Source organism: Ciona intestinalis, chromosome 5 (assembly GCF_000224145.3).
Source record: "Ciona intestinalis chromosome 5, KH, whole genome shotgun sequence".
NCBI lineage: Eukaryota > Metazoa > Chordata > Ascidiacea > Phlebobranchia > Cionidae > Ciona > Ciona intestinalis.
This window is the reverse complement of record NC_020170.2, coordinates 4,846,744-4,872,716: the sequence shown is the minus strand read 5'-3', so window position 1 is coordinate 4,872,716 and position 25,973 is coordinate 4,846,744. Positions and strand designations below refer to the sequence as shown.

Genomic DNA, 25,973 nt, shown 5'->3' with positions numbered 1-25,973 from the left:
TTAAGATTTTCTTGTATCAATTTCAACGATAACTAAGTTTTATAGGTTTATCAACAGATTGACATGCTATAATAACGTTTCAGAGTATTTATTTGTAGTCAATGTATACCTAAAAGTCGCCTAAAAAAGTTAGAAGAAGTGTAAAAACTCTAAATTACATTAAAATTCATTTAATATCTTGCTCTATACTTAATAATTAAGAGTATGTTTAAAAGAAACTCTGTACTAAATTCCAAGGTTAAGAAATGAATTTAGGATACTGTTTTGTTGCCAACTTAAGAAATATATTCTGACATAAAATTGAAATACAGGAAGTAAAACAGTTTTAAATGTTCATTTGATAAAAATAGTGTAAGCTTAGTTCAAATTAATTGCTTGTGTTTGTGTGAGGGTTCATAGCCATAGCAAGATGTTGGCAACACAAAGAACTCGTCGAACGCGGGAGCACACCGGCCCCACCCCTCACTCTGTCTCTATTGTAAGTTCTATTTTTATTGGTAGCTTAGGGAAAATATAAAGCAATGGTGCTGGTAAAGAATCCTTCTACTAGGATATCTGCTAACTCCTTGCGCTAACTACTAACTCATATAAACACCGTCCACTTCAACACGGCCACTGCCAAGTCTCTATTGTGAGTTTTAATTTTGGTTAGTCGTATATGGACCTGATTAAAGAAATGTCCAACAAACCTTAATAAATTAGCGCAAAAAAAACGGCCTTTAAAACAAGTTTCGAGTTAAAAAGGTTAAGAACCATATATTTGACTCAGTAAATTTTAAATACCACAATTTATTACATTATCTTATATGTTTTTTCGTTATTTAATACGTTCTCTTTATAGAGAGCAAAAATGCCATCATCCAAGCTCCCTGAGCATTTGCTCCTGGAGCGTCGGAGACAAGAAGATCTTCGAGAAGAAGCGATCCTCATCACCAAGTATAACAAGATGTTTGATCTTAAGGTAGTCTCCTTTTTTAAAGTATAAACTTTTTTTAACAAGACAACTATTGATTCAGTACAATAAATAGTTAAAAAAAAGTAATTTATTAGGCAACCATCTAAATTAATGATAATATATATATCCATACACTACACTGATGTTGCATTTCATACACACCATAGCAAACTTTTAGTTTGTTTTCCTAATCACAGAATGACTGGGAAAGAATAACTGATCGTTCGATTCAAAAGAACACAGTCCAACGAAGAGTAAAAGATTTGATGGAACAACGAAAATTGGAGCTAGATGAGCGACGACAAAAGTATTTATTTAATAATTGCTTTGGCTGCATTGTTTAGAAAGATGGAAACTGCGTTCAAATCAGTGGTTCCTATTTCCTAACTTTTAAAGCTCATGAAATATTTGAAATTATTTAAACACACCCAAATGTTTTTTTCATATATCATGTTTTAATTTGAAGGCTTCACTAGTGCAATTTATTATATCAGTTCGTAACTGTTTCACATCTCCAGACTCCGTGAGCTTTTGTCAGCAGAAGACGAGGAATATGTGAGAGAAATGGAAGCAAAACATGAAACTTTAGAGGAACGCCAAAACAAGATGTGCGAGCGTGCTAAACTTTTAAAAGCTAAGCGAGAAACTGAGAGACAAGCATTTGTTGAAGAGAAACTGGATCAGCAATGGAGGTATATTACTTAATGTGTTAATACTATTGGTTAAAGGAATGTCGGATTTAAAATATGTGTGTATTGTATTCCATTCTATTCGAGCGAGGTTCTACAGTGCCACATGCTATGGGACTTGAGGTTTAGGGCAGAGTTTGCTCTTTACCCCCAAAAGTATATATGTAGCTCACAGCCCTATATATAGCTTTAATTTTTCAAACAACTTAAGAAAATTTAATCAGTAAAATTTTGATTAAAATTTGAATAAAGTTTGATTAAAAAATGATTAAAGGAGATTGGGTAGATTTTTAAGATTTGAAATTTAATCTTTCTGCAGGGAACAATGTGAGGAACTTCGTGGAGTTCTCTCTCGCCGTCATCAAGATGAGGTGTGTGTGGATCGGATGCAGCAGCTTGCCGCAAAAGCTGATCTTGAGAGGAGGAAGCAAGAGGAGGAAGCAATGTACGCTCAACTGTGGGAGAAGGATCGGCTCGCTAAAGCAGCAAGAGAGGAGCAAGAGGCGCAGCAGCAGATTGAACGGAACAGGTTTGGGATAAAGTTTGTGGTTTAGTCTTCATGTTTGTTTTTTATTATGGGGAACAGAGGGTTAGCCAATTTCAGGATAACATATTGTTTTATTTATCTCTTAAAAAACAATAGATTATATTGTTTTAACCACAAAGAAAAGGAGTCAACAGCATGTATATAAAGGTAAAATGTGTGGAAAAGAGCGTCAGTCAAAAAGTGAGGCTCTCAAACCCAAAGTGCAGTTTGTGCTCTTATTTTACGCTCAACTTTCATAAAATTATAAAAAAATTTTGCTGTTGCTATCTAGTTATTATTTTTACAAAATTGATTTTGTTCAGAGCTATGGTTGATACACTGAGAACCCAGAAAGCTTCCTTGCAAGCTAAAAAACTGGAGGAAAAGAGGTTGATTGCTGAGGAAGCTAAACTGCTCATTGAGGAGCGTGAGTTGCGATCACTGGAAGAGGAGAGAGCCTCACAGCAAAAACGACTTCTTCAAAAACAGCATAAGTAGGTGTTGTCTATTTTTGCATCGAATTAAATACAGCTTGGATTGTAACTAAATAAGTTTAACACTTGGTTATACCAATGCTGACAAGTGTATATTTATCGGACACCTGACGAAAATAGCTAACCGTTGGTCAGTAATCGGTTATAGCATGGGTGGTGGACCAACTGTGGCATTAAGCCAAGGTTTAACAGTTGCCACTACATGACCTCACTTATGTAGAATAGAATGAAAGCAAGTAATGAATAAATTTTTACTTCACAGGAGTTCTTTGGAAAAATCGATGAAACTGAAACTTCAAAGAGAAGCAAAAGAACAGCAAGAAGAACTTGCCCTTGATATGAAGATCTTGGAGCAACTTCTGGAGGAGTCTAGAAATGAGGCTCATGAGATGGTTGAGCGTAAGCACAGGAGGAGGGAGGAGGAGCAGAAGTATCGGGAGTTCCTCCAACAGCAGTTGGAAGAAGAGACGAGGAGGGAGAAGGAGCTGGATCGTCTTATTGATGTGGATGTTGCTGCGATGTGGAGCAAGAGGATCCATCAATGGAAGTTGGAGAAGGAAGCGAGGAATCGGTTGATGAGGGATGTCATGGAAACCAGGAGGAAACAACTGCAGGAGAAATGTAAGGGTAGTGTTTATGGATTCTGTTCTATGTAGGTTAGGTCCTACAGTGAACCTCAAAACAGCCTACCAGTGTTTAATAGTGCAGCTATAATGTTGTTTTCAGTGTGTTTTGTGTAATGTGAATAACCCTACTATGTTATCTCTAAATGTTCATGCCCCAAGTGCCTAATAGATTTACATCTGACATGTTTTTTTTGTTTTTTTTTTATGTTTAGTGCAAAAGCTTGCTTATGAGAAAGAAGTGTTGAAACGTGATTGTGAAGAAATAATGGCAGCTGTGGAAGAACATAATAAACTTGAAGATGAGAGAGTGCAAAGGTTTGTATATTAACTGAAATACATGCTACATATGAAAACGATTTTGTTTTTAAGAACTTTCTTAAGTTTAGGCTGTATTTTTTCAAGGTACAAGAGTAATTTTCCTATTTATGTACCTTCATAAGTTAATTTTCTTATTTATGTACCTTCATAAGTTAATTTTCTTCTTTTTGTACCTTTTCAAGTAAAAAGTGTAATTTTCTTACATGCATAATTATGTACTATGACTTTATTTTAAAAAGAACAAAGATGATCAACAAGAACTATGAGAGTGACTTGCTTGCTCAAATTGATCATCAAAAGAGCAAGAAAGATGAAAGAAAAATGGAGGAACTTCGGGAATACAATGAAGGCCTACAAACTGAAGCAAAATATCAGCAACGACTCAAAAATGTAATGTTTTTGTTGTAGAATAAACATAATATATTAATGAAATAAATACTACTTATTTAATCTCGTATGGTGAAAAAATGATAACAGTCGTTATAACACAGGTGTTACGTTTGACACAGCTTGTGCTGGTTTAATATCCCGATTCATTAACTTTTTTATTCAACTGCCAGTAGTATTAGTAAGAGTTTTTATTGTCAGTGAATGTAATCTGAAGATTGTCGTATGTGGTTAAAATTTAAACTTATTCATTTGATGTTGCAGGTTCTATCATCTGCCACGTCTGAGAGAAAAACTCACCCCATGCGTCGACCCCAGTTTGAAGTAACTGGCCAGAAGATGGTCTAGTTATATCTTAGTTACATCTATGTTTAATTTTCCCAGTTGCCTTAAATAAACTTTATCTGGTGTTTTATGATTTGGGTCTTAAATGCTTGCACTTTACATTTTATGTGGCTTAGCTTATTGGCCTTTGGTTTCCACATGTTTTCAATTTGCTTGTACAAATATTTTGCATGCAACCTTACCAACTTGTGATAGGCAATGTATATAATACAAATATTTTGTTTGAGATTATGTCATTGTTCTGTTTATTTTGTATATGGATTACGAGTGTCAGGTATGGGAGGTTCATTAAGTTATTTTGTTTAAGTTTTTCAAAGAGCAGTTACCGTTTAATTGTCAGTATATATGGGTACTTGTGATATTATGTTTTACAATAAAGTTGAATAAATATAGCAACAAAGATATTTTTTTGTCCCCTTTTGTTAATACTATTTCTATCACACAGAAGTCGCGATTCCGAAATCGGAACAGGAAAACGAAAAAACGTAATTTAAGTTGCTCTATCAAAAGCAGAGGTTTTTGATACATGTTCGGTTTTAAATTGGAAATATAAAGTCGAAACGGTGAGATATTTGCTGGTATTAAATCTGCCGGCAGTGTGCCTGCGCTATGGACGATAATAAACCGCTTAAAAAGCTCAGCGAAGAGAGCTTGACGAAGCAGCCCGATGAAGTTTTTGATCTTCTTGAGAAGTTAGGTGAAGGAGCTTATGGCTGCGTTTTTAAAGCTATATACAAAGAGGCAGGTCAGGTCGTTGCCATTAAACAGGTCCCTGTCGAGTCCGACCTGCAGGAGATCATAAAAGAAATTGCGATCATGCAACAGTGCGATTCTCCTTACGTGGTAAAGTACTACGGCAGTTACTTCAAGAACACGGACCTCTGGATCGTTATGGAATACTGTGGGGCGGGCTCAGTGTCGGACATTATTCGCTTGCGGAGGAAAACACTCACAGAAGATGAAGTTGCCACCATTTTAAATGATACACTAAAGGGCCTTGAGTATTTGCACTTCATGAGAAAAATACACAGAGATGTAAAAGCTGGGAATATTCTTTTGAACACCAATGGTAACAGCAAGCTAGCGGACTTTGGGGTGGCTGGTCAACTCACTGATACAATGGCAAAACGAAACACAGTCATCGGTACGCCATTCTGGATGGCTCCAGAAGTTATTCAGGAAATTGGGTGAGTTATGTTTCATTTGAGTTGTAGTCGGGGGCTTATTCAGAAATTTCAAACAGGGGGTTGAACATATTTTTCTTTGCCCGTGAAAACCAGATCTGCAGCAAGCATGGTTACTTCTTGCCTTATTTTTCACAAAAAAGGGGGCCAGAACACTTTCACCTCCTGAATACTACTCTAATTGTAATTGGAACACAAAAATCTTTTCTAGATGCTTGTAGTACATTTTAAAAATCAAATACAAATGGTAGTTTTAAATTTCACTGGCCTAATTTTAACCCATGTTCTTGTAATTTTAGATACGACTGTGTGGCTGACATCTGGTCATTGGGCATCACAGCTATTGAAATGGCCGAAGGAAAACCACCTTACTCCGATATTCACCCCATGCGAGCAATATTCATGATCCCACAGAAACCCCCGCCCACATTTCGTGACCCTGAAAAGTAAAGTTTGTATAAGTATTTTTTAATGTTTGGTCTTCTTTAGAATTTAGGTTTAATATAAAAGGCAAAGTAAAATAAGTAAAGTTAAGTTTTGTAAGTGTTACAAGCTTATCATTTTGTTTGGTTTAAAATTGGGGTTTAATTAAATTTTAAACTAACTGTTTGTGTTAGCTGTTCTTAAAATGTGGCCCTAAAATCGGTTCATTGGCATGGTTCAGTAGTCGGCATGTCTGTCAGTTAGAGATACTGAGTTCAAGGCTTGATGCTGACACAAGACACTTCCCTTAAAGGTTGTGTAAATTGTCAACCAAAAGATTAAAAAAATAAAATAATTACCCATAACTTTACTTATGTGGTAGGTAACTCATAAGTGGAGACAAAAGTATGAAAGAAAATACCTCTTCTATACAAACTTTAATGATTACTTTTTCCACCATGCGAAATTAAATAAGTTACATTCATTTACCCAACTAAATAATTAACACAAACACTGAATCCTTACAGGTGGTCTGAAACCTTTATCAACTTTGTCAGTCAGTGTTTGGTAAAAAGTCCAGCCCAGCGAGCAACTGCGACTACTCTGTTGCAACAAGATTTTATCAAGAATGCGAAACCTCACAGCAACCTCAGGGTTGGTATAGATTTTATTAATCTTCTTATATTTGTGTTAGGTGGTTAAACTTACTGACTAACAGATCTGAATCAAATTACTTCAGTGATTGTGGGGTCTGATTAAATAGGCTATGGGATAAATAAATTATGGATAAAGCTAAAACATTCAAATGTCTGGTTACATATAAAGCTACAAACTGTAGTACCATATGTCTATGTTGTAGCTTTTTTATTACATCACATTTTTGGTTTCTAACTTTCTACACAGTACTATATATTGTTTCTTTGTTCTGTACAATAACATACATTGTAAAATAGACAAATATCATATCTCATATATAATAGATAGGGTATGAACCTTTATTTTTAGATTAGTGTCAGCTTACTTAAAGATATTGATTAGTGATTGTATATCTCAGGCTGCATGCAAATATGTGGCTAATAGAAGGTGTGGTGTCTTATATGCTAAGCTAATGGCTTAGATGTTATCTTACCTAAGTAAGAAGTCATAACATAGTGGTTTGCAAATTCTTGGTGATATTTAAGATCTCTTGTTAACTTATTTGAAGTTTTTTGCTATCTTTAAATACCTAAGCAGTCATTTTAAAAATGCATGGGTGGCAGGGATGGTTAGACGTGCATTCCCATCGGGTAAATAAAAACTATTAAGTTCCATTGTTTACTGATTGGGGCAACACAAAAATCCCAGGCCTGCCTGCCCTACCACCCCGGGTTTGGTGCCCATGTATGCAGCTATTACCAACAACAACAACAACAAAAACAACAACAACAACAACATAAAATACAGTTTTAAATATTAGGCTGAAAAGAGACTATTTTACATTATACTTGCTAGCAGTAGTAACAGACAAAAAAAACATTTTTATGTATATATATAGATATAAATATATTGTAGACTATAATTTTTAACTTTTTTTTAGGAAATGGTCCAGGAAGCCATGGAGATCAAACGAAGGAAATTGAAGAATGGATCGGATTCCGAGGAAGACGATGAGGAAGATGGAGATGATGACGTGGATGTGGGGACGATGGTTAAAGTGTCTGTGGATCATACAGATGGTGCAGGGACTGTGAAAGTGAACTCTCTAGCTTCATCTATCTCAGGTGGGAGGAACATATTAAGACAATTTAGGATTTTAGAATGAAACAGGAGAATTGCTTTTATAACTTGCCCTTTTACCTAGTTAAGTATCTTGCTCAAGGGTATACATGATAGAACCACAAACAGATTAATAGCCACTAGTTTAGTGAAAACCGGTGTGGACAGTGGTGCAGCCAAAAAAGAAATAAGGGGGAGGGGGGATTTAATCAAAAAGTTTTTCAAAAAAAATAAATTTTAATTTAAAAAAAAAATATTTTGGGGGGGTTAAAAGGGGGGAGGGGGCACGACCCCCCCTGGCTGCGCCACTGGCTGTTGGTGTTTATATTTAGGGTTTATTAGTAAAACTAATAAACTATGCATCATGGGCTTTATGGCACAGTGGTTAACGAGCGTGACTAGCCCAGTGGTTACTAAAGCTGCCACCATTTTTGGATGTATATGTCTTGGCAAGGCACTTATAAATGCAATTGCAAAAACGGAACAACTCCTGCACCTTATGGCATGTTTAAATTGTCAACTATACATGATATAAATAAAAAGATACTCACCCACAAAGTTAAATATTTGATAACCCTTTGGTGTTATGTTTTATACACCTATATTAAATGTACAAGTTACATTCATTTAAATTTTAAACTATAACTTAATGCTAAATGAGCAACATCCATTTATTAACACTATATAGGGTGTAACGGTCACGCCTTTTATCCAAAACATTATATCTTTCTTTTTATTGGTTTTAACAACTGTTGTTTTACCATTACTACCCGTGTTTTTGCTTTTGTTAATTCTCTTGTTCTTCGTTATCTTGACCAAAGAGACAAAATAAATTTCATTCAATTATATAACTAGATGATGAAACAGTTACATTTTTTCATTTATTTAAACTATTACGTCATAAATAGTTATATTCATACATTTATTTACAGTAAACCTAGATTATAGATAAGTTACATTTTTTCGTTTATTCACACTATAAGTAAACTAAAGAATAACCGAATGAAACTACAGGTACCATGATCCAGCATGACACAGACATGGGACTTGGGACGATGGTGATAAATGATGATGAGGAAGAAGACACTGGTACAATGCAATGGAGGGGTGCCGATACTGTGGTTAAAAATAACGACGTGGAACGCCCTGCTTTTATGAACTATTTCGATAACGTCGGCTCCAGCAGTAGTGAAAGCGGGAGCTCTGGGGCTCCTCCTGGTGGTGCCAAAAAAGGTCTCCCTGCAGAAGAGGCGTGGAAGTTTAGTAAGAACATCACGGAAATGAACTTCAGTTTCTTGAAGAATCTCTCAGTGAGCGAACTGCAAATACGACTCGGTGCTCTCGATCCCTTGATGGAGAAAGAGATTGAGGACCTACGGAAGCGATATTTCGAAAAGCGACAGCCTATTTTGGATGCGATCGATGCAAAGAAAAAGAGGCAGCAAAATTTTTAAATATAGCGCTGTGATTGCATATTGCCGAAATCGTTGTTCTACTTATACTCAAGAGTTCAAAGCATACTGCGATGTGATAAGAGCAAATTCTTGTCAAATTTGATGGTTAACCAACCTTAATCATAGAAGCTCCTGTATACTTTTACTTCTATTTTAATCACATTGTGAAGTTACACCAGTGCGCGTATTCTGTGAATCATTTTTAAATCTGTGGCAATTTTGCGCTTAAATTGATTCAACGGCTAGAATGAGTTGCTTTACCAATTATTTCTCTATATGAACCTAAACTATCTGTTCGGTAACACAGTATTTTATGCTGGCTTTGACATAATGACCGGTATTAAGCTAGGCGGTAAAGCAATACTTGGTTGTCAGTTTTTACTCGAACTGTGGTAATAGATAAATTTCATATTGCATTTGCGCATTGCCATCATCTTGCTTGAGAAGACCAGAACCATTGCTGAAAAGCTAGCTACTACAACTCCAAACATATTCATACATTCTTTGATTTGAAAATTCTTAAAAACAACTTTAATTTTTTTTAAAACAAACAACCTAACTGATCAGTGGTTGGACAGACACAAGATGCAGGTTTGTAATTTAAATACATATGTAGAAGGCTTAAAATCACCATATGTCATAATGAATGCGTTGTGTTAAAAAAATGTAGACCGGACATTTTAATGTAATTTGTGGGGTACTTTTTCTTTGGGTCTTTGTTTAGTATTTCGCTGGGGGATGATTGAAGGTTGTATATTAGTGAAATGCATTAATTTACTTACAGTAAGTCTTTGGTATTAACTGAAACTAGGATATATATATTAACGTTTTTAAACAATATTTATCTTGGTTAGTACGGGGGGTTTAGCTTTACCACATATTAGTAAATTTTATTTCTCTCAATGAACTAGGTCGTTCTGTTGCACAACACGATTCACGTATGTCCCTATCTTTAGCATACACTGATTGCTAAAAAAGATAAAGTTCGTACAGAAACTCGTATTTACACCATATGTTCAGTTACAAGTGCTTTTCGGGGACGTCACACGTGACTAAAAGAACAAGTGGGGAACAAAACCACCTAGTAATCCTGTCTGAGCACCTAATCTATTGCCGTCGATGTCAAAAGGTAACTTCTCAACTTGAGGACTAAACAACGTACTGCGCGACACCCATATCATCAAAGAAATTATTTTAGGCTTTTGTGAGAACTCTTTGGGTTACGAGACTAAGTGGCAAACCATATACACTAACAGCGTGCCGCACGTGCTGTACGGGCTCAACGCACGGGCTGTGCGTGCGTGTGTGCGCAATCAAAGACAGGACGTCAGCGTTGAAACATGATCAATCTCTTGGAAAACTTGAATCGTGGTTGTTTAACGGCTGGTAAAGGCGAAAACTTAGCAACATCGTTGGTTAACTTGTATTAGCCATAGTGGTGTTACGTATAGCATACTGCTGCTAATGGTACTTATCTACCTTTAACAGCGAAGAACATTTATCTCCGCCTAACGGGCAACCAACCATGAACAAGTGCCCACAAGGTTAACCACATGATAAAGAAACACTCGGCACACTTCGCTGCTAGCGCTATGAGCTCTTTTGTTTCTGTAACTCACTCTGTCTGACTTCTCTCTCTGCCCGCACAAAATAAAGAAACACAAGCTCGTCGGCACATGTACCAACCTAGTCTGCTCCAAAAGCGAGCGGCGTTGGCTTTGAATCGTGTACTTGGGACGTTTTTAGTGATATCTTTAATTGTAGCAGGCTTCGTTCAGCCGGTTGGACTAGAGCAAGGTAGTCTACGCTTGCGCGGCTGCAGGCAAATCAATGGCCGTCGAAATGAACTAAGTAAACAAACGTGTAGTTCAAGTGAAGAGCTGAATACTATTGGATTGCCAGTCCCTCGCGTTCTTGCAACTTATGGTAGAGCTAGCTCAGCTAGGGTTAGGTTATAAAGAAAGTGTCCGCTTTACTGCACAGTTAGACGTTCTACAATATCGAGTTTCATAATTTGTTTCGTGCACTGTAGGTTGATGTTTAAGTGACAATGTATTAAATGGAGTAGTTGGGAGGCCAGATGCCGCATCTTTGTATTACAAACAAACAGACGTTCCAATGCAAAGTTTTGTGAGGGATTGCTGCTATGGTGCAGTATGCGATTCCCTGCTGATATATTTAGTGAGTATAGTGTAACGTAGTCTGTTTGTACAACACAATAAGCATTACAGCCTGAACTGGTTTTGTATTCTGTATGTTAAAGGTCATAGCGTTTAGTAAGGCATTTCTATAACAGTACCGTTTCAATTTAAAAAACTGCCCAGATAATGCACCAAAGCACGCGAGGGTAATTAATATTTAATTTGGTAATCGAAAGTTTACCCTCTTCGCTATGCACTGTGGCTTTTAGGGGTGTTCCAGGCAGATTTTATTTTATGCGATTTTACTGAGGTATCTAACTTTCTCCTTATACTGCAGTAACCTTCACGTTTCTCCACCACGTATTTGCTGTGATAGGAAACACAAAAGACGTCGGTAAGTCGTTAACTTTACCCTTTTAACTCTAAGTTGCGAAATATTCTCCGAAATTCGATGTAGGGCGGGTTTTACTACCGATACAAAGTATATATAACCCAGCGAGGAAGTATGGCTGTAAGGTGTTGTTCATGAATTCGTCTTGGTACAACGCAGTCGTTGTCTCGGCCGGGCAGGCTTTGCTCAGCGTCGAGCACTTGTGCGCTTTGCCCGGCCCTCTCTCCTTATCAATTCGCGATCAGCATTCGCACATTCCGCTTTTCGCTTCGTTCTCTTCTCTTTTAACGCTGTGTATTCGGCGCGGGAGGCAGTCACGTCTCTCTGGTCTAGACCCCGCCACTGGTCGCTTGTGAGAGGCAGTAGTGCTCGCCCTCGCTTGTAACAACAATCGTCTGCGACGTTATATATGCGAAACTATGCAACGGCGCGAGCTGTAAACGGTCGCTTCCTATACCCTCTGGCACTGACGCTGGTTACATATATTGCGTAAGTTATTTTGCCAACTGCATTTAATATACATAAAAGATATTTTTTACTTAATTAAAGGTTTTTCTCGTTTTCATTAGGCGCATATATATATATATCCCAATAGCGCAAATGAGTATTTCGGTTCGTTATACATAATAATACCTTATAGTTATACTAACATGTTTACTGTAGTTTATTGTTTAAAAACATTTACGTAGCTATAATGTTACGCGGCTTGGTAGCAGGTTTATACGTTTTGTCGCTTAATCTAGACAAATCTTAATAGTGTGTACTATTTTTATATTAGGGGCCCTTTTGGAAGAAAACAAGAAACATTTAAAGAATTATAAAACCGTATCCTTAAGACTCTCATAGACCGCTGTTAATTACCTAAAACACGATCAGGATGTTTGGATATTATGTGCTAAAAGTGTTTTACAAATATCCTGATCGGGTTTTAAACTTATTGCCAACGGTTACCAACGGTCTATAGAAGTCGTGAGGAAACGGTTTTATAATTCTTCGAATGTTTCTTGTTTAGTTCTAGAATTCTTTGAATGTTCTTGGTTTACTATCAAATGGGATAACAAAATAGAATGAAAAGGCGTCCCATCTTCCCCCATCCTACTATATAATAGCCGTTGTGTATTTCAGTTTGCGACACATATGTAAAACAGCCTTCTGTGTGGTCGTGTTGTCCCGGCGAAGCAACCAACTTCAAAGAACTCACCCAGAATGCTAAGACGACACCTTGGTCTAAACTGCAGCTCAAGGACGCCGTGTATTTCCGGGGAATTCCCGTTGACGAGAACTCGACAAGGACATTGCGCCTTTGTATTATCGCCCCCATGGGGTACAGGGCGTCTGTGACCGTCAATGTAAAAGCGCCTTTTAACACGTCGTCCGTTGGGCCTGCTGAAAGAGAAACATGCACCCACCCAAGAGTCGACATTTGGGCCAAGAACGTTTACAACTCCCAAGCTAGCATGGATGCATCCCCGCTAAACCGGGAAGCACGCCATACGGATGAAAGAACTAGAACCGCCAACTCGAAAAGGCGGACCCGGAAAAATAATACGAAACGACGTCCGCAGTTCGAACTGAGGAACTCTTACTCAAATAAACGAACCTCCGCAGTTTTGCCGAACCTGCAAAGTATTTTAAATTCGCCAAAGACAGACCCCACCAGCACGCCAACGCCGAACCCGCAATTTCGAAATGAGTTCCCAAGACGGCTGCGGCAGCGACGTGGGATAACCGCAGACAACTCATCATGGACAAGACTACGACATTTCTGCGACAGTGAGCCGTTGTCAACAGCAGGAACAAAATTTTCATTATTTCGCGAAATTGCGGACGAACTTGATTCTGGTTTAAACGAAGACCCGCGGTAAGTGAATTTACGCCACAAGACGTTATTTCCAGCACACGTTTAACACTCAGTCACGTTTCCGTTATCTAGGTTGCCAGAAACAGACCACGTCAAAGAGCCCATAATAAGCATTCTCGCCGTGGATATTAACGCTGACTTTAACGACCCAGAGCTTTTACACCGTCTGAGGCAGTTGCTCTTTCATATATCCTTTACCAAGTTAAACAACGGCAGCTTAAACATCGGTAGGTGTGTTTTGTATATCTTACAGTAAATATGTTTAGTTCTTTATAGCTGCCTATAGTCCGTATAATATGAAGCCTGTTAATTTAATATGAATTCTAGCCGTACAATTTTCAAACGTTGTTCTATATTCCTGCTCATTTTAAAAATAGCCAGTCATATGAGACATAGCGTCTGGGGACTTAAATCGGCAGCACGAAATTTGCACGTTACGCGAAATCCAGCGATTATGGCCGAGAGTTTTGGAGACCTACAGATCTAACCCTACATTTAGGGCCAACGGTCGGTGGTTTAAAATCCCGCTTTGTAGGTAGAAGTGTTTCTTTTCGCCAAATCTTTAGGATGAAGTTAGAAACATAAACGCTGCCGATTGAAAGAATTACCATACTTGTTTGTAGCACTGCATAGGTAGTATACTGTTCCAGCAGCAATAAGCTTCACTGCCGGTACCATTGTATTGATTTTCTTGCCTGTTGTCGGTGCTGCAAACGACCAAAATCGCGAAAGCTTTTTTCATGCAGAAAATGAGTCTGGCATTATGATCGGATCAGCAGTTCCAGTAGGTCGCCACTGCTTCCTTTCTCCCGTTGTAGAACACACGAACCGTATAATCTCCCCGGTGAGAATTCCTTGCGCAATGAACGCAGCTTCTCACGTAATGGGACTGTCTAGGCAAAGAAAACTTGCAAAATTGGGCCTGTTAAAAAGAAGATACGCCTTGTGTTTTAGTGTTTTCACGCAGCGCATAAAGCCCCCACTGACGACCAGTCAAAACAACAACAACTATACCTCGTAAAAAACTAACAGAATACGTCGCCAGTTAAGAAACCGCAGTCTGCGACACTCCCGTACCTTAACAATCCATCGGTAAACACATAGCCATTGAGGGATTCTGGCATTTTGCTTAAATTAGATTTCAATGTACAAATACCAGGTACCAGCGAGATTGTAGATTGTAATGCGGTTCAAAGGAAACGTCAGTTTGGGCCAAATTTTGAATTGAGCCTTTGCAACATTAAATGTTCACAGGAAATGAAATTCACCATTGTCCCAACATGTCCTCGGTTGACCTTCTACTGTCTGGCTTTGTAACCCCCTCTGTCGTCGTGTTTTACGCCAGACTTCTATCGTTTGTGAATCACACGTTTATTCTCTGACTGGTGCATCATATGCGAAGGAATGTGGTATAGCGATGTCGCAATATGTATAGCTTAAATTGCGTTACCACAAATAAATTTGAAATAGTTTGCATTCTCTGAGGCTTCGTGTGTTCACTAACTATATTGCACAATCCAGAACTCGCTACGCAGTGCAATAACGTGTATCCTAAATACCACATAGAGTTTCACTTAATAAATGTAAAATAAGTAATGTGATACGAAATACCTAACCGATAAAAATTGCATAGGAATTGTGTTCTGCAAAAGGGATATATTAAAACGAAGGAATATAAAACTGAATGTAAAACAAGATATATTTCGTTGGGGGAAGACGGGACACCTTTAGCACATTATCTTAATATTCTGACCGTATTTTAAACAACTAACAACGGTTTGTAGGAGTCGTGAGGATACGGTTTTTATTTCTTTAAATTTTCTTTCTTTACTACCAAATGTAACAAGAAAATAAAATAAAAAGGTGTCCTATCTCCCCCCACACTACTTTATATTTTGAATCTTGCTAACAAAATGCGTGGTCACACATTGCGACGGTTTAGAAAAAAACACCAAGTTTTCAAGCAGTATTCAAATGGCTAAATTGAGCAATTTAGATTTGTAGATTTGTATGCAGTTACATCGCGGCTAAAGAAGTTTGACTTCGTGCTACTGAAACCTCATGCCGCCCAACGCAGGCTCCCTTACCTCCATACGAGATTGCCAGATTGCCACCAGACAGCAGTCTACTGTCACTAGGCCAGTTCAAACGGCAAAGATACATCCTGTTTCTCAGTGGCTGCACTGTTAGTATGACTTTTAACACGGCGTATGTAACATTGCGTCATACGAATACATACCGCATAACTAGCGTTTAAATGAACATTGCAACGGAGCAATGTTAGTCAAGGTCAAGAGCACGATCAACGGGTTTGGAAACATAACTTAAAAAAACGAACACGTCTCTCTACATAAACATACGTTATATACCAAACCATTGCTGCAATTGCAATAATTGTTACACAGAAAATGGTTCTCATAAAGGTTAACATATATAACTTCTTTTCCCCAGGCAGCACGCTGGTAAACGCAAGTCTAAATGGCACGGTCGCTGTGGCCGTTTCGAATTCGGAGTTAAACAAAGCCATAACTGTTGGGCGTGAAGAGAAGGACGCGGGGATGCGCTTCCTGCCTTCGCATATGCTGATTGTCATTATAGGCTGTTTTTCTTTATTAGCTCTCATAGCTACAGTCGCTTGCGTTGTAAAACGAAGGAGGACGAGAAGTCGCAGGACCCAACAGCAACAAGAGCAAGGAATCGACGACAACGAGAGCCAGGTGTGTTGCTGTTTACTTTGCTTTTGTTAATAATTAAATCCAAGTGTGCTTACTCGGCCTAGAAGTAACACTGACTCGCTGCCTGCACGTAACCTACGTGCCGGTGAATTCCACTTTTAAAACTTTGGTGTTCACAATTTTGTAATCGATTTCACAATACCAGTGGTGCTGGTCATCCAGGTTAAATGTATTATTCGGTTAAGGTCAAAACATTTGCTTGTGCAAGCTCTGTAAACGTAATGAACAACAGTGGGTACCGTCAATAAAGTAGGATGCTGTTTTATAAATAGTAATATAGTACTCTGGGCCCCTGGGGTAAGATGGAATAACGTTATAATGAAACCTAAATCTATATTTTCTGATCGCGTTTTTAACAATTAAGAACGCAGAGTCCCGGGACTACGGTTTTATAATACTGTAAATACGTTACTACTGCCAAATTAGACAATAAAATAAAATGAATGTCCCCTCTTACCCTACTCTTGTATACAATCGGGTAACTTCCGCCTTGAGAACGGTTAATAAACAACCGGATGGGATTGTAGCAGCATTTGTAAAATACACCGTTGTAAGTAGTTGCCGTTTCACAATGTTAAACTAATTTAAGTTGGTCCAGTCCCTTTGTTTCTGTTGTTTTCGGTCGTATATGCAAATATAGCCTGCTGTCCTAAGAGTTGTTATTTGTTTTGTTAAATTTAAAGCATTGTTGAATCGGATATATCATTCTCTATACACAGGATGTTATTGATTCTAAATCCGTTAAACTTTGCGACGAACACAGCTGTATAGAACTGTCTGACTTCTAGTTCCGCAATTCTTCGCAGTGTTTTGTTTGTAGTTGCGCAAGCGAAAATTCCTTGAAGTTTTGGGGCTGGTTTGGTCGTTATGCGGTGGGTACTTGCAAGCGGTTTGAATCGAAAGAAGTCCGTACGACCACCCTTGCCGGGTGTATCCTATGCTTTGTAGTTAAGGATGCGCGGCGTAGTGTTACACCTTTTTGTGCACGCGTCACAGTCTGGGAGTCAAGACCGAGCTCCGGCTGCTGCATGGAAAACTTTGAACGCCTCGTGAATAGCTCTATCGGGTTTCGTCTTTTGTCCTCGTGGATGAACGGATGGCAGGGAGTTGAATGGAAACAAGTGCCGACGCATTCGAAACCGCCGTAGCATGTGGCTCATCGTCATGAAGTAGACGATGTCTGCGGGCCAGGCTGTCACGTACGGGATCATTATGTGCAATATTCGTCTATAAAAGCCGATATTGCGAAACTTATAATATGCCAGACTGTACATACGCGATGTTTGTTCTATAGATAAGTTACGGATGGCCTGCAAACGATACGCCGTTGCCCCCGGAGTCAAAATAAAGCTTATCGACCACAAAAGGGAACTGGCAGACGCTTCCTTCAGCCCGCTTTCCATCCGTTTCCCATTACGCTTCCTCGAGTATATAAATTCTCGGCTTCTCGCGTGTGTGCGTCACGTTTTTGACATCCGTCTCGATTAGAGTCAAATTTAAAATTGCGAAATAAACGGCTAGCCTCCGTCCCGCCAAGACTAAGCCTTTAGCTTGGGAGCTATTTTGATCACGTCCTATAGAGCTTCAAACTTCTCCAGACGATACCGTCACGTGCTTGATGGTAATTATGCGTCCATAGAGTGCCGGAAGACCCTGAAATAAGCGTACCTCAAAGACGTAATTGCAAAACCACGGTGGCCCATAAGTGAGCACGGTACCTGGCTCTTCGTCAGCCGGAAAGTCGCACCGGTGGCTAATAACCGTCTTTTGAATCCACAGTGATTTAAAAACAGCATTTCTCGTCCGCCACTTAACGAAGCATGACTCAATACTCTTCTGTCTGAACTAGAATTGCAAGGGTCGTTCGTGCGCCCATTATCGTACAGCTGGTGAGCTTGAACGTGTTTGCCGCAGACAAACAAAATTCGATCGATCATTGTGACCTCTCCTGACACAGGGGAGTCCCCTTTGGTAGGAAATGACAGGCTTTTCTCATGGCGCACTGCGTGTCACGAAGCCGCAACGGTCTGGTGAAGGTTTTAAAAATTCAGGGTCTACAAAGATAGCAGTCTGTTGCACTTGCATGCTCTTTGTAGATCAGCGATTAGTCTGCTTATCGGGCTTATGAGATTGTTAGAGTCAGCGGGCGTTCAACTTTGGAATTCAATAATCCTTTAAATGCGACCGAAGTCCCTTTCGCGAACACCAATGTGTATACGAAAATCGTTGTGTATAGGAAAAGCTGATAGGATTAGAACATTTCGTGGTCGGTTGTGTGTTGTACAGTCTTATCAGAATCAGACTTAATTTTGTAGTTAACAAGTAGGGTAGGGAGAAGATGGAGCACCTTTTCATTCTATTTTCTCGTCCTATTTTATAGTAAACAAAGAACATTCGAAGAATTATAAAACCATAAGCTAACGACCCCTAAAGACCGTTGTTAGCTGTTAAAAACACAGGATATTTGGATATTATGTGCTAAAGGTGCCCCTTCCACCCTAATATGTATTTTCGTTTTACTTTTTTAAAAATCCCACTGCTGTTTTTGTTCCGCTATATTGTGATTGTGTTTACAAAAGTAATTACATGAATCGGTGGTTTTCAAAATAAGTCTCGTGGTTCCCATGTTTCATAGTGTTTATACACAAGTCGAGCTTTTGTCTTTCACAGTTTGTCCTGTTTTCCGTTTTTTTTTATTAAACGTTTTTGGTGGTTGTGATATTTTTTTTTTTATATTCACGTTGTTGGTCTTTAATATTATATTTGATGTGCGAATCATAAAACAAACTAGTATAATACGGACAATGGTATATAAATAACACATTTAACAATAACCTAAGCAGAGTATACGCACAAAACGGCTATCAAATATTAACAATTCAAGTGTTTTATTGGCTTCGTAAACTAATGTTACTGTAGATATAGTAAACACAGTGGCAGCACTGCATGGCAATACTGCATGCTCGGTGCCTTGCCTGTTCCGCATTTCTGCACATTGCAGTTTGGTTTGTTTGTTCTTTAGTCATCCCAAAGGTTCCAGGAATGTTTACAGCGTTTGCCAGCAAGGGAATTACCAAGCTTGAGAGTGAGGGTTCTGAAATGTGTTGGTGATCCATCAATGTCAAAGTCAACTACTCTATAGTATTCTAAGCAGATACACAAGGGGTGTGCCCGTGCGTGACTCTTTGTTTGATGCGTGTGCTATTTAAAGCAAAAGCTTAAAGGGCGTACAGGCCAAATTTACTCGGGTGTTTATTCTGCTTGTATAGGGTAAAGTCAGTAATGCACAACATCTACTTTAAAGTCGTGTATATACTGAAATGTAAATAAACTGTTCCGCACCAGTTAGTTAGTCAGCCAACTTTAGTAACTGTTTAACAGTAATTAATTAGGTGGCAGACATCAGGCGTGAGCATTATTTGTGTATCCCCAATGACTTATGAAAACGTCGGCGCACTTCGTGACAGTGAGTCCCGAAAGCGTGCAGAGTGGTCTAGACGATTGTATTCGATTACAAAACCCTAGCAGTCACGTCATCGTTTAGTTTGTAGCTGAAGATCGCTTTTGAACGGGTTTTGCTTACGTGACGTTCGTCTGCTCACCGTCAGCGGTTGAGTAAATAAAATTGTGATTGAAGCTTGAACCGTATGGGGTAAGTGAATGTGTTGAATAAAATCGCCGACTAGTCGCTTATGGCGTTTTTGCTGTTGACAGTGTGTATGGGTCTATGTTAGCTTGCTCTGCCGCAAGCCAATAGCGTCACTCTGGCTTTGTTATTTTTCCACGAGCCTACGTGACAACTCTGTCAGGTTTCCATAGTTTGAAACTACCACACAATAGAAGCGGTAACGGGAGCAATGGTGTATGTGTCTGGCCTAGTTTGTCTAGCCGCTGAATGATTGGATTTCACTTCACGTTAATTGTGTTTGTGTCGTTTTCCCCTTTTGTTTTCTTGCTCGCTTTTACAAAGCAGGGAGACCGTGACACTGTAAATTCCCCGCGACCAGAGCGGCAAAAACACGCAGTCAAAACACTGAAACTTCTCCGACGGGTGTGTGCCACCAATTCGTGACGGAATTCACGAAGCAAGCGCTGTTTAATTCTAAGTGAGCGCTGTCCGGTCGTCGAGTATCTCGCGTGTTCGGGATACATCACAAGCTTTTTCGCTGTCACGTACCAAGTCTCATTATCCCAGTCTACAACTTCCCGGTGAGCAGCACACCGCCGCAGTCGTTGGTCACAGGGCGTCTGGCCTCTCTAGGTTTCGAATTCCGAGCTCTTGCGAAACAACAATCGATTAGCGAGGTCGTGTTAACTCTATGGGTGACGCAGGAGCGTGCCAGTTATCGCTAAATTGTCGGTAGCTCTTTAAACATAATCACAGACGGCAGACAGATTTAGTAACCCGCTATGAGCTCGATTTTGAAAAACAGTTTTAACGACGGCAGGGTTTATAATGTACTGGTTTGATAGTATTTGTACATTTGTCTTGTACAAGATGGAGCGATAACGTAGACTGGAGAAACTAGTGTAATGGGTTAACGTCTGATTGCATATATCCGACCAGAATCACCATGTTTATAGATGTTAACACGTGTTGAAGTTGGCGTCAGACTTGTACTGCAATGTACTTTAGTTCGAGTCTGTGGTTTAGTTTATGTAGCAAAGCAATCTCAAGTTAAACAGTGACAAGACGTAGCCTTGATAAAGGTTAATAATGAACCCAGGCAGTCTGGCCACAAGTTCACTGTAAAACAGCAGTACCTCATGCCCGCGGTATGTCTGAATCAAGTTGGCAGTCTGTATGATGTGTGTTTCCGTTGAGACGTAAGCCTACTGCACTATCAATGGCGGTATAGGCTAGAATTCACATTAAGTCTACGTTCGTCTGTGTTCTAAGCAGGCAGACACAGTGTGATGCCGAAGCGTTTAAATTAGTATATAAGCATCTCTGCACTGCCTGTTTTTTATTGTAAATTAGACGATGAATAGAATTCACTGAGTTTCTAAGCTGTCTATATGTTCTGCTGGCGTCACATAGTTAACAAATTGAAGAGAGCCGTTTTTCCACATTTTTATATAAAGTACTGTGGAGTGAGATGAGACACTTTTAACATATAGTAGGGTGGGGGAAGATGGGACAACTTTTGTACATTCTTTCTTTGAATGTTTTTTGTTTACTATCACATGGGACGATAAAATAGAACGTAAAGCTGTCCCATCTCCCCCACCCTACTATATTATTCATAATCGTGTTTTAACAATTAACGACACACATAGTACGTCACTAAAGTTGGTTTTAGTGTTTTAACCGAAACATTTGTGATAAAAATCGTATCCTACATTTTGGCCGACATGTTTGTATTGAATGCCTATGTATTGTAGCTGAAACAGTTTAATGGGAACCTCGCCTATACTGGTTTGATGTGGCATGGCAAAGACATCGAGTCAGGATTTCCGGCAGTCGATAAACGTGGTATTATGTTGAAACTAATTGACCCTGGTAGGCACAGAGGCTTGAGGCAGGATTTGGCAATAAATATGGTCTGGAAATCGAATCCACATGCGGTTAGGTGTGAAATGATCGCTGTGCGCTTAAAAGTCAGACAGGAAATTGTTTGAATGGAATACCGGATTTTGGAAAAGCTCGAAAATGCCGGCGGGGCAAACGTAATGAGACGTTTATTAAGAACTGGTCTACTAGTTCCCTCACGCAACGGTTAGCTTAAGAATTCATTCACCCAGTGAGTGCTTTCTTCTTTCGGAACCCGTATGCTGACTGTACCGGTGATATGCAAATTAGGACTAGTAATGCTTAGCTCTTCGGAAACGGTCGTATTACATTTTCAGAAACATTTGCAGAAAAACAGATTTTTTGTTTCTTTTTGTATAAAGCGTTTATTAGGTTTGTTTACACCTACGTTTAAAGATATCTCTTCATTTCTTTCACAGTGTCATATCATCAAGCAAATACGTTTAACGGAATACCAGTGACATGTTTTTTCCGTTTTGAATTAGACAACTGACATGGTGCCCTTGTATGTCACTTCACTGTTTTCCTATATGCGGCACTGCATTTGAGAACCAGCAACGTGGCAACGGTGTTCGACAAAAATCGATAGACGCACGCGTGGTGATATGAATAAAATAGATATTCGATTCCAAGGTATTGGAATTTCGCCATAGGTTTAATGGGCTTTTGGCAAGGCAGTATTAGCTTGAAATGTACCGGTCGCTCCCAGGAAATTGTCAAAGTAAATATAACGTTTGTACTGCAGCTGTTTGGTAATATATGTTGCTATTTCACTAGTATACGGGTGACGGAAAATTGGACACCCTAATTTCCTACACGTCTATATGTTGTGTCATACTTCGCGTGGCCTCAATTCTCTATGTGTGCTTTGTCTACGTTCGTTTCTGCCATTCGAGTGCGTTTTTTCCGACCTAAAATTTCGCGCAGGGTCTCTCTATATGCTCTACCCGCGCTTGTACTGTTTACATGGAGACTGTGTTTCGACTGTTTGCTTTTGTACAGCAAGTGTGAACCAGCCAAGCCCTTTGAATGCCATCGGCAAAGGGGGCTCTAGCTCTCTTAAGGTGCCATGTTTTAGCACCGAGCCAGCTTGTTTCTTGTAAAGTCACACCCCGGTCTGTATTGGACACGCCCCCACTATAAAACCAGTGATTTACGAGGTTAAACACTTCACTGCCCTCACTTGGCACTTCCAAGTTCGATATAACGGCTTGGTTCGCGAGCTGACTACATTCCACCAAAACCAGCTGTCGACAGCTAACCATGTGTGCAGATTGCAGCAAAACTAAATGGATTAATCCCCTGCCAACCGCCAGCGTTTTGTTATTTGTTAAACCCCACTAATTTGACGTTAAATAGCGAAGATAGATGATTTTCTCACCTCATTTAAACGAGCCTTTTGTATTCTTGACTTGCTAATACACACTTTCGTTTTCCATCTTAATGCTGTTTGGAATATTACTGTCTGGCTATATGAGTAAGTGTAACTTGACGCTTAAATTAATTTATTGTGGTTTGGAGACTATGCCCTCTTTGTTGTTTTGTTGTGAGATGGTTAACAGGCATTGGTTTTGCCTTGTAACAACAATATATAGCTTTTTTCAGTCGAACGCCCTCATTATAGATCGACTATCGGCGCCTGAAATGTTATTTTGCTGCCTTCACTTGCGCTTGTGACGGAATAGAGAGATCTGTGACGCGTACTATGACGTACGTTGCGGTATGTTTGTCACAGTATTGGGTCGTGTAGCCGTACAGGTAGACTGGTAGACGATACAAATAGTTAATTATTTTCCAGGCCAGCTGTCTGGACACGTCTAGCAACGTGGCTACATTAAGAGTCAACAGTAAACTCGAATTAAAATTATGTAGCTATCATGACACTGTTAAACTTTGCGCTCTAAATTCCAAGCTTATTCATGCGTAAACACCAATACAATTCACAAGTCGTGCTGTTTTGCGAAGGCCCTTTTACAAGCCGCAGTTGGTAATAGCACACGGAAGAGAAACCGCCTATGTCCCCGGGCGTTCCATGCTCAGAAACGCAGTATGCACTCCCTAACCGCATCCCAGCTTAGGAGCTAAGATACACGAAAATATTGACAAATGCGTTGCTGTGTTATCACTATCTTACTTAGACCAGTGCCCTTGGTATTTAAACTTGTTGGTTCTTAGTATTTTGGAAGGGAATAAACATGACCTAATTCTATAACAATTTTGCCTATAATATTGGACAATTACTAATCATTATAAAAACAATTCACTGAGTTGTATCTTTCAGTATTTTGACTATTTTCCATGGGGAATAAACGTGACCTAATTCCTATATAAATACATCGCTTTTACGTATATTATTAGTTATTACTGATCAACATAAAAATGATTTTCAGTAAGTGTTATATATTTATAAACCATAAGATCCTTAGTTTAATCCAATAGCCTACCAAGTTTTAACAAGTGCAATTTACTTGCAGAAGTTTGGTGTTACATTTTCAAAGTTAAACTGCTATACCTGCTGTTGTTACAACGAAGACGACAATTCCAGTACGATGTCTGTCGCGTCAGATCGGAGGATTAATAATAATCTTCGCCCTCCAAAAATACAAGAACCAATGTATAAAGCAGGTCGTCCAGGAGGGTGTGTTTGGTGCACATGCTGTCGAGGCCAACCTAATCGACACGTCACTACTGGGGTGACGTCACAGCATTACGTCACACCGGGTCGGCGATCTATAGACCCCAATAGAGGTGAGAAAAAATGGAAATAAACTTAAAGAAAAAATGGAAATAAACCTAAAGTGATTTTACACAATAGCAGATGCATTCAATACTCAGTGGTAAATATGACACATCTAAATCCCAATATGTTTCTTTCACAGTAACAGAAACACATATTTAATTATTTTCCTTCTTCCAGGCACAAGCTCCCTTCAACACAACTCCACTCCGAACAATTTTTTAAAGTACAACCGGATTACGAATAATCCGTACAGACACGACACCTACCCCCCAAACGTCAGCTACCCATCCACTGGGACCTTAGCAGAGCCTGGCAGTGCGGCTGGATCGCCCGGTAGTGTCCGGTCCCATGCGAGCCGTCGGCCTGCTGGAGCAGCAACGGAAAAGCTGCTTACACCGCGATCGAATTGCATAAAGCCGCCTCCCAATCGTACACATATACGATGTGATAACATCGTTATTGCGCAGATGCGAGTAGAGAAGACCTCGCAACGACGTTGCCCCCTCCATTCTTCCACGGAGGCGCCGAAGCCCGAGGAACGATTTCTTGTTCCGAAGCCTGGCGATGAGTGCCGATGCGATCGTAAGACTCGAAGTTTAAACGCTTGCCCAACTCGCGCTGTTACCTTAAGGACATGGGACGGGAGTCCGTGGTCGGAGCCCTTTGTTCTTCCGGCATTCGATCCAAATCATAGTATTCGGGACGGCCGGAGACCTCCTGGGGGTACGTACGGGAGCTCGCCACCCGAGTACTCGGAACCTCCTGATTACTTCACGTAGCTTCCGAGTGGGGTCTCCGGCTTTCTTTCTCTAGTGCAGTCATTGTTCTTTTGCTTCGAAAAAAACAACGGTCCCGGCAGCGTCCCCACGTGGTCATTAAAGCCAAGGTGCGAACCACGTGACCGCTTAGCCACCGGTTCCCTCAACCCTTAAAAAAGAACCGAAAATCGTGCGCAAGCTTTCTTTTCTATTTATTTGCATATTTATTTATCATCGTTGACACTCACCGGCAGACGGCATCAGAAAAGTTCAGCGAGGGAGTGTTTATCATTCTTGCTTTCGTTACTGTGTTTGGTGTCAGCGCCTCTCCTCGCAAACACCTTTCCGTCTAACGGGCATTTTTTACATTGTGGTCTTTACTATTACCGCTTTTCTAATAAACGCAATACTATAAACCAAAGACAAATCAACGCCTCCATAATTTTTATTTACCAAAGTATGGCAATATATCTCATTAGTTAAAACAAGCTACGTATCACAAATAACGATTTGGACAATGAAGATAAGACCTAATTTTTGTTTCACATTTCCCACGAGTGTCACAAAACGTACGACGCGGCCAATTGCTTACAGTTTCCTGTTACACCGGCCTATATCGCGGCCAAACAGGTGCAATAGACCGACCACTCTGGTGATG

At 39.6% G+C, this 25,973-nt stretch overlaps 3 protein-coding genes across 4 annotated transcripts; all 3 read left to right on the top strand.

Annotated features, from left to right (window-relative positions):
- The first annotated feature begins 309 nt into the window (after positions 1-309).
- On the top strand, positions 310-4,571 carry LOC100181281 (cilia- and flagella-associated protein 53). The gene is made up of 10 exons (XM_004226037.4): positions 310-478; positions 842-961; positions 1,153-1,262; positions 1,474-1,647; positions 1,964-2,173; positions 2,494-2,664; positions 2,927-3,285; positions 3,503-3,605; positions 3,848-3,998; positions 4,260-4,571. Exons 1-10 carry the CDS (start codon positions 410-412, stop codon positions 4,341-4,343), a joined length of 1,551 nt encoding a protein of 516 aa, XP_004226085.1. The 5' UTR covers positions 310-409; the 3' UTR covers positions 4,344-4,571.
- On the top strand, positions 1,885-25,742 carry LOC100178925. Of its 2 annotated transcripts, XM_018811988.2 has the most exons (8): positions 1,885-1,895; positions 11,189-11,337; positions 11,635-11,691; positions 12,814-13,549; positions 13,622-13,776; positions 16,001-16,266; positions 24,292-24,565; positions 24,735-25,742. In XM_018811988.2, exons 2-8 carry the CDS (start codon positions 11,313-11,315, stop codon positions 25,334-25,336), a joined length of 2,115 nt encoding a protein of 704 aa, XP_018667533.1. In that variant the 5' UTR covers positions 1,885-1,895; positions 11,189-11,312; the 3' UTR covers positions 25,337-25,742. The 2 variants fall into 2 exon arrangements, with proteins under 2 accessions (XP_018667533.1, XP_018667534.1); XM_018811989.2 differs by lacking the exons at positions 1,885-1,895; positions 11,189-11,337; positions 11,635-11,691 and adding an exon at positions 11,717-12,177.
- On the top strand, positions 4,783-9,777 carry LOC101242287 (serine/threonine-protein kinase 3). The gene is made up of 5 exons (XM_004226038.4): positions 4,783-5,527; positions 5,824-5,970; positions 6,475-6,601; positions 7,524-7,707; positions 8,717-9,777. Exons 1-5 carry the CDS (start codon positions 4,950-4,952, stop codon positions 9,154-9,156), a joined length of 1,476 nt encoding a protein of 491 aa, XP_004226086.1. The 5' UTR covers positions 4,783-4,949; the 3' UTR covers positions 9,157-9,777.
- Positions 25,743-25,973: the final 231 nt, after the last annotated feature.